General features: G+C 55.7%; 1 protein-coding gene across 1 annotated transcript in view; it reads left to right on the forward strand.

The window, feature by feature from the left end:
* Window positions 1-8,390, forward strand: part of LOC102856351 (mucin-2-like) — a 30,554-nt gene that overhangs the window by 20,016 nt on the left and 2,148 nt on the right. Inside the window, exons 33-46 of the mRNA XM_006893354.1 lie at window positions 108-559; window positions 1,383-1,618; window positions 1,798-1,972; window positions 3,117-3,364; window positions 3,920-4,103; window positions 4,589-4,802; window positions 5,265-5,443; window positions 5,560-5,629; window positions 5,724-5,824; window positions 5,954-5,985; window positions 7,164-7,341; window positions 7,645-7,749; window positions 7,909-7,949; window positions 8,152-8,274. Of these exons, the coding sequence (XP_006893416.1) occupies window positions 108-559; window positions 1,383-1,618; window positions 1,798-1,972; window positions 3,117-3,364; window positions 3,920-4,103; window positions 4,589-4,802; window positions 5,265-5,443; window positions 5,560-5,629; window positions 5,724-5,824; window positions 5,954-5,985; window positions 7,164-7,341; window positions 7,645-7,749; window positions 7,909-7,949; window positions 8,152-8,274 (2,338 nt within the window). The remainder of the gene's footprint in view (window positions 1-107; window positions 560-1,382; window positions 1,619-1,797; window positions 1,973-3,116; window positions 3,365-3,919; window positions 4,104-4,588; window positions 4,803-5,264; window positions 5,444-5,559; window positions 5,630-5,723; window positions 5,825-5,953; window positions 5,986-7,163; window positions 7,342-7,644; window positions 7,750-7,908; window positions 7,950-8,151; window positions 8,275-8,390) is intronic.

Genomic DNA, 8,390 nt, shown 5'->3' on the forward strand with positions numbered 1-8,390 from the left:
TCCACCACCACCCCAGGGACCACGACTCCTTCCACGACCACCCCAGGGACCACGACACCATCCACCACCACCCCAGGGACCACAACACCTTCCACTACCACCCTAAGGACCACTACACCTTCCACTACCACCCCAGGGAGCACTACACCTTCCACTACCACCCCAGAGACCACAACACCTTTCACAACCACCTCAGGGACACCAACACCATCCACCACTACCCCAGGAACCACAACACCAACACCTTCCATCATTACCACTCCAGGAACCTCAACACCTTCCACTAGTACCACAATACCTTCCACCACTACCCCAGAGAACCTGACACCAACACCAACACCTTCCGTCAGTACCACCCCAGGGCCAACAACTCTAACATCTACCATTAGCACCACTACAATGATTACTACCTCCACTCTTACCACCACTATACAGACTCCCAGCATGCCCACATCTTCCCCACTCATCACGCCCAGCATCAGCTTCAATACTGGCTCGGGAGTCAGCTCTTCCACCCAGATTATATGCTGCTATTTGAACGGCACATACTATAGCCCAGGTATCTCTTTCATTGGCAGGCTGGTGGGTTGCTGCGTTTTTACCAGTGGTTTAGGAATCCACTTGAACACCTTCCACAGGTTTATAGAATCTGGGTGGGGCAGTGCTTCCCTCAGTCAAGGCCCTGCTTCTCCTCTGGTCAAAGGAGGGATGAAGATGCCTAAGATGAGATTCAGTAGGGATTTGCAATGCAGTGAGCAGAAACAGGGAAGTGCAGGAAGAATTTGCATTGAGGGTGGCAATGTGGGGAGCTATCCAGGCTTGCTGCCCTTTTTCTCTGAGACCCAGACTGAAGTTAGGAGGTCTGATGTGAGATGCACTGAGGTGGCAGTGTGACCAGTCTGCCCAGAATACTTTTTGTCCTTATGATCTGGCCACTGGGATTCCAGTGGGAGAGACTTTAAAACATCTCTCTTCTAATTTTTTTAAATTGTGATTTAAATGTAAGCTTATAGAGCAACTTACTCTTATCAAACAATCCACACGCATGTTGTCACCACATTGGTTTTCTCCCCTGTAGTGGAGCAGCGCTCATCCTTCTCCCTCCCGAAGTGGGTGACAAGGAAGCTTGCTCTTTTCCCCCCTCATGAAGTTGAGGTTTGTGATTAGGAAGTTTGTGTAGCTCTTTGCTACAGGGCTGGCTGTTTCCCAGGACATAGCCTGCCAGGAGGATTTGTCTATGAGAAAGTTTAAGGAGAAGTCCACTTTGTCAGGGCTAACTACCAGGCTCTCAGAGAGGGCAGGGTAAGCCTTCTTCTGGTGGCCTCAGAGGCCTGTGTGTCTGACCTTTGAGAGTGTACACAGGTCAATTCTCCCTTCCATAGGTGAGATGGTGTACAACGGCACACATGGAGACTTCTGCTATTATGTCAACTGCTCCCTGGACTGTACCTTTGAGATCTTCAATTGGTCCTGCCCGTCCACGCCCTCACCAACCATCACACCATCTATGCCCTCATCAACCTCTACATCTTCCCGGCCAACACCCACCTCCACAGCATCTACACCTCTGGCAACCACTAAACCTTCTGGATGTCCTGACTTTGATCCTCCCCGACAGGTCAGTGGGTGGTGGGTGGACACTCTACCTCAAGCCCCAAGCTGGGGACCATTGAGGTTGTGCACAGCACCCTGCCCGAGTCCAGCTTCCTGGGTGGGGCTTGAGCCCTCCTCCTGCAGGGAGCAGGCAGAGGCTGGGTGGCTGGGCAGCCCTGTGACCCTGTGCCTGACCTGCTGCAGGAGAACGAGACATGGTGGCTGTGTAACTGCACCATGGCCATTTGCAAGCATGACAACACAGTGGAGATTGTGGAGGTGGAGTGCAAGCCTCCGCCCATGCCCACCTGCTCCAACGGCCTGTCACCTGTACGGGTCATGGACCCCGATGGCTGCTGCTGGCATTGGGAGTGTGACTGTAAGTACAGTGTGATTGTGAGGACAGCATGACTGTGGGGACAGCATAACTGTGAGGACAGCGTGACTGTGAGGACAGTGTGACTGTTAGGACAGCATGACTGTGAAGACAGTGTGACTGTGAGGACAGTGTGACTGTGGAGACAGTGTGACTGTGAGGACAGTGTGACTGTGAGAACAATGTGACTGAGGACAATGCGAATGTGAGGACAGCATGACCATGAGGACAGCGTGACCGTGAGGACAGTGTGACCGTGAGGACAGCGTGACCGTGGAGACAGTGTGACTGTGGAGACAGTGTGACTGAGGACAGCATAACTGTGAAGACAGTGTGACTGTGAGGACAGTGTGACTGTGAGAACAATGTGACTGAGGACAGTGTAACTGTGAGGACAGCATGACTGTGAGGACAGTGTGACTGCGAGGACTGCATGACCATGAGGATAGTGTGACTGTGACGACAATGTGACTGTGAAGACAATGTGACTGTGGACAGTGTGACTGTGAGAACAATGTGATTGAGACAGCATGGTCATGAGGACAGCATGACTGTGAGGACAGTGTGACTGTGAGGACAGCATGACTGTGAGGACAGTGTTACCATGAGGATAGTGTGACTGTGAAGACAATGTGACTGTGGAGACAGTGTGACTGTGGACAGTGTGACTGTGAGAACAATGTGACTGAGGACAGCATGATCATGAGGACAGCGTGACTGTGAGAACAATGTGACTGAGGACAGCATGAATGTGAGGACAGTGTGAATGTGAGGACAAGGCTCCTTCTTGGTGGGTGGAAGCCCTGGGAAGGGAGGGCAGAGTGTCTGCCAGGTCAGACATGGTACAAGGGGCTTGTCATAGGCACCCTTGTTCACCTAGCACCTCGGGTAGAGGACCTGGTCAGTGGGCACAGTCAGTGGGTGAGGTCGGATGCACTAAAGCTGTGGTTTGAGCTCAGACTTTCTGGATCTAAGGCCAGGACATCTCTGTGGGGCTTACTGGCATGCCACATATGGGTACCTCTCTGGACAGAAGCTGGACCAGGCCCATCTAGGCTAAGACCAGGGCCTGAACCTTGCCAGCCTCACCAGATCCTTGACTGGATGCCAGCCAGTGGCTGCCAGCTCATAGTCACTCATTCTCCAGGCTACTGCACAGGCTGGGGAGATCCTCACTACGTCACCTTCGATGGGCTCTACTACAGCTACCAGGGAAACTGCACATACGTGCTGGTGGAGGAGATAAACCCCAAGGTAGACAACTTTGGAGTCTACATCGACAATTACCACTGTGATGTCAATGACAAGGTCTCATGTCCCCGTACCCTCATTGTGCGCCATGAGACACAAGAGGTGCTGATCAAGACCGTCAACATGATGCCCATGCAAGTGCAGGTACATAGCAGCCAGGGGCACAGGAGGCGTGGATGGTGAAGGTGGCACAGGACTTATGGGTGGTGTGGGTGGCACAGATACACAGCAGGCAGGGGGCACGGGTGACATGGGAGGCGTAGGTGGCACAGGCAATGTGGGTAGATGGACCACAGGATGGCATGGGGTTAGGTAGGGTTCAGCCCTTCTTGGAGGGGATGTGGCAGGAAGGTTTTTCCATGGACACTCATATGTGTTCACGTGATCCTGTCCTTACCCACCTGTGCACAGGGCTCTAGAAAGACCCAGGCCCCAAAGACAAACTCAAGGTGGTCCTATCTCATGCAGCTGTCTTTTCCACCAGGGGCCTCGCTTTATCCTGACCACCAGCAGCCCAGTGGTCTTGTGACCTGGGGGGATCTGATGGGAGAGCCCTTGTAGGCTCACCCCAGTTTTTGCTGGAAAGGAAGCCAGAATGGGACAGGCGGTGGGTGGGCGGAGGGCAGAGGCAGGGAGTGGGTGATGACACTCAGCTGTCAGCTGGCCCCTGACCCAATGTGTCCGTTTGCCCGGCTGCAGGTGCAGGTCAACAAGCAGGCAGTGGCTCTGCCCTACAAGAAGTACGGGCTGCAGGTGTACGAATTGGGCATCAATTACGTGGTGGACATCCCCGAGTTGGGCGCTGTCATCTCCTACAATGGCCTCTCTTTCTCCATCAAGCTGCCCTACCACCTGTTTGGGAACAACACCAAGGGCCAGTGTGGTGAGTGTGCCTATGAACACGTGTTCAAACACAGGACTGCATGCTCACACGTGGGGGTCACACGAACGCTCTCACACACACACATGTTCACATGTGCACATAGGCCCACTCACACATGTGCTCACATGTCACACATGCTGACACGCTCATATGCACAGGCACGCTCACATGCGTGTTCACACACTTATCTATACTTCCCACTCACATGCAGGGTCACACGAACGCTCTCTCACACACACATGCTCACACTCAAATGTGCTTACATGTATAGGAGTTGTGTACATGTGTGAACATGTGTGCTGCCTGTGGCTCCCATGTGTTCCTATTTCTCCACTGGGCCCTGCTGCCTTGTGTGGGCTCAGCCAGAGGGGAGCCAGTTGGCATTGACCTAGTCACTGGCCTCTCCTTGAGAAGACCTCCAGTCCAGGTCTGGTGTTGGGGGACCCTCTGGCTGACCAGCTCACTGCCATCTCCTCATGGCACAGGCACATGCACCAATGACACCTCGGACGACTGCATGCGGCCCAGTGGGGAGGTCATCTCTGACTGCGAGATTGCGGCCGACGACTGGGTGGTGAACGACCCTTCTAAGCCTCACTGTCCCCACACCATGGTCACCACCAAGCGACCAGCCACAACTTCAGCAGGGGGGTCCCACCCTTGTTCCTCATCTCACCTTTGTGAGCTCATCAAAGACAGGTGATCTGTCTGTCAGGCCCTTGGGGCCACAGGGCTGTAGAATGCCCAGCTCCCCCACCAAGATGGGGTGCTAGGTCGCTGAGGACAGGAACAAGGCTCCTGCAGGGCTGTGCCACCTTTTCAAGCCCGCCCTAAGCCTTTTTGCCCTGCTACATGCCACCTGCCTGCTGGTAGCGCACAGGCTCAGCTGGGGCAAGAGGTAGACCCACATGAAGCTAGTCCAGGGCTGTTGGGAGGGTGGGCTCCCAAAGCTGGCTGCAAATCCCAGTCCCAGAGGCCGGCTGACCCCAGCTAGCATGACTGGAGGGTCCTGGCACATGGTGGCAGCTGAAAAGTGGCTCATCCACTAAGTGGAGCAGGGCCTCTTCATTCCGCCACAGCCCCTTCCTGTTTCCAAGGTGTGGGAGCAAAGGCGGGGTTAGTGTTAGGGCTACATTGAGCCTGACCTGAGCTGTCCCACAGCCTGTTTGCCCAGTGCCATGCCCTGGTGCCCCCGCTGCACTACTATGAAGCCTGCCTGTTTGACAGCTGTTTTGTCCCCGACTCTGGCCTGGAGTGTGCCAGTCTGCAGACCTACGCCACCCTCTGTGCGCACCAGGGCGTCTGCGTGGACTGGCGAAACCACACCCAGGGGACCTGCTGTGAGTGGAGCCACGGGGAGGGGCGGGTCCACGGGGAGGGGCGTGACCACTGGGCTGCCACTCAGAGCTTGGGCGCCTTCTGCTGGCTCTGCCCCTGACCCCGCCTCCATCCACAGCGGTGACCTGCCCGTCGCACCGGGAGTACAGGGCCTGTGGGCCTGCAGAAGAGCCCACCTGCAAGTCCAGGTGAGCGACGTGTGGGGCCTCACAGGTGGTAATGCCTGGACAAAAGGATCTGACTGCACCTGGGCTCCCATCTGACGGCTCCCCTTGTCCCCAGCCCCTCGCAGGAGAATGCCACACTTCTGGTGGAAGGCTGCTTCTGCCCTGAGGGCACCACCAGCTACGCCCCTGGCTTCGACGTCTGCGTGGGGATGTGTGGTAAGCTGCCGCTGGCTGTGTTTCCTGCCCTCCACCTTATTCTCTGTGCCCTGAGACAGACAGCTAGGAGCTAGGAGAGGAGGAGGGAACCCCAGGACCATGGTGACCTCTGCTCCCTCCTCTTCCTAGGTTGTGTGGGACCTGACAACGTGCCCAGAGAGGTAAGCGTCACTGCCCAGTCTTTGTCCTGGCGAGGGTTCTCTGAAAACCCTGAATTGTGGTGTCTGGGTGGCACAGAAGGAAAGAGGGTGTGTGGACCTCAAAGGCTGGCAAACATGCTGTTAAGGTCCTGGGGATGTCCACCCACCTATCCTCCGTCACCCAGCCCATCTACTTATCCACCCATCTTATTAGGGTTCTGGACTGCTGTTATATCCACCCCCCCCTTACCTACCTATTATCTGTCTCTTCATTCATCATCCAGCTTCCCGGTAATCCCCACCCCCACATCCATCCATCCATCTACCTGCCACCCATCCATGTATATCCCTAGCCATTCAGTCACCAATTCATCCATCCATACACTCACCCATCATTCATTCACCACCCAGCCACCATCTACTCACCACTTGTCCATCTATATCGGACCATTCAGTCACCAGCTCATCCGTCCATACACCCATCACCCATTCATTCACCACTTAGTCACAATGCAGCCACTACCCATCCATCCATCCATCCATCCATCCATCCATCCACACATCATCTCTCCACCCATCGGATGCCTCCTCTGCCTGCTGAACCATCCTTCTAGCTTTCTTTCTGCTCACCCCTCACTATCAGTGGCCTATCTACTACACCAATTGACATCGATTCAGTATCCAGCCGGACACCTAACCAACTGGACACTGACCACCACTGGTCATTGACACAGTGCTCAGACTTCAGTTGATTTTCTCACAGTTGACTTGTGGTCACCAGGTGGTGGACTATTTGGTCAACTATGCACAAACCTACCAGATATGTGTGGTGCCCTTGCTATGTGCCAAGCCCATGCTGACAAGCCCAAGAGATGGTCATAGCTGTATGATGTTAGTGCCCAGTGCCCTGGACAACTGCCTGCTGTCCTGCTCTTCTTGGAGGCTTCCTACCAGACTCCTCAACATGCTGCCCACTGTGGCTTCCCGTGGCTGCCCGCTTCCCATGGCTGCCCATTGTGGCTTCCCGGGCTGCCCACTTCCTGTGCTGCCCACTTCCTGTGGCTGCCCGCTTCCCATGCTGCCCACTTCCCGTGCTGCCCACTTTCTGTGGCTGCCCACTTCCTGTGGCTGCCCGCTTCCCATGGCTTCCTGCTTCCTGTGGCTGCCTGCTTTCCTGATTACCCTCACCTCTTCCACAGTTTGGAGAGCACTTCACCTTCGACTGTAAGGACTGTGTTTGCTTGGAGGGTGGTAGTGGCATTGTCTGTCAGCCCAAGAAGTGTGCCCAGCAGCAGCCCACCACATGTGAGGAGGATGGCACCTACCCCGTCGTGGAGGTCAACCCCTCTGACACCTGCTGCAACATCACCTCCTGCAGTAAGGGCTGCCCTGCCAGCTGGGGCTCTGATGTCACTGAGCGTATCCCCCACAGGCTGAGCTGCATGCTGTCTTCTTGGGGTCCCTCACGCCCTGGGGCTGGCAGATTCTCTGGATGGGTCTGGCTGGGAGAGAGTATCGAAGGGTCTCACAAGGGTCTGTGCCTGGCAGACCTCAGGAAGGTCCGCATGGACGGCTGACACAGTGTGTTGGAGAGAGCTGTGGACTTGGGGCCTGGGTTAGGGGAGCATCTGTAGAGGTTTGGGAGACCCAAGGCCTTACTGCTTTTGCACTACCCCCCAGAATGTAACACCAGCCTGTGTAAGGAGACACCCCCAACGTGCCCCCTTGGATTCGAGGTGAAGAGCCAGACAGTTTCTGGGAGATGCTGCCCCGTCTACTCATGTGGTGAGCAGTGGCCCGGTTCTTGATATGAATGGCTGAGGGCCACAATGACAGCCCACATGGATTGGGGCTGTGGGGAAGGGCATGGTGTTTGGGGGTCTAGGTGGCTACCGTGGGCTCAGCCCCCTATCACTGACCCATGTCCTCACTTTTCCCCCCAAGTGCCCAAAGGCGTATGTGTTGCCCAGAATGCTGAGTACCAGGTGAGCCCTGGGGGGCAGGGGTGGGAATGAGGTGGGGTTAGAAGGGGACGTGATGAGGGCGAGGCTTCTGGGCACCTGGGGGTGGTGATCTGGCCCTGTCACTGGAGTCAGGATGAGAGTGCCCCTCATAGATAAGGGTGGGTGGTTCTAAAGTGGATGGAGCAGAGGGGTCAGGCTTGACCATCCCTCCTGCACCCCAAAGCCGGGCTCTCCAGTGTACTCCTCCAAGTGTGAGACGTGCTTCTGCACGGGAACCATGGACAACAAGACACAGCTCCACGTCATCTCTTGCAAACACATTCCCTGCAACACCAGCTGCAACCCGGTACGTCTTGCTCCCTTATCCCCCTGAGTCTGCCCAGAGCCAGCCACCCCTGGGTTTGTTGCCACGGATCTGCTTGGCTTGAGGGCAAAGCACAGCGCCATTCATTCCTGCCACCC

The sequence above is a fragment of the Elephantulus edwardii genome, unplaced genomic scaffold (assembly GCF_000299155.1).
Source record: "Elephantulus edwardii isolate Elephantulus edwardi_28Jun2011 unplaced genomic scaffold, EleEdw1.0 scaffold00126, whole genome shotgun sequence".
Taxonomy (NCBI): domain Eukaryota; kingdom Metazoa; phylum Chordata; class Mammalia; order Macroscelidea; family Macroscelididae; genus Elephantulus; species Elephantulus edwardii.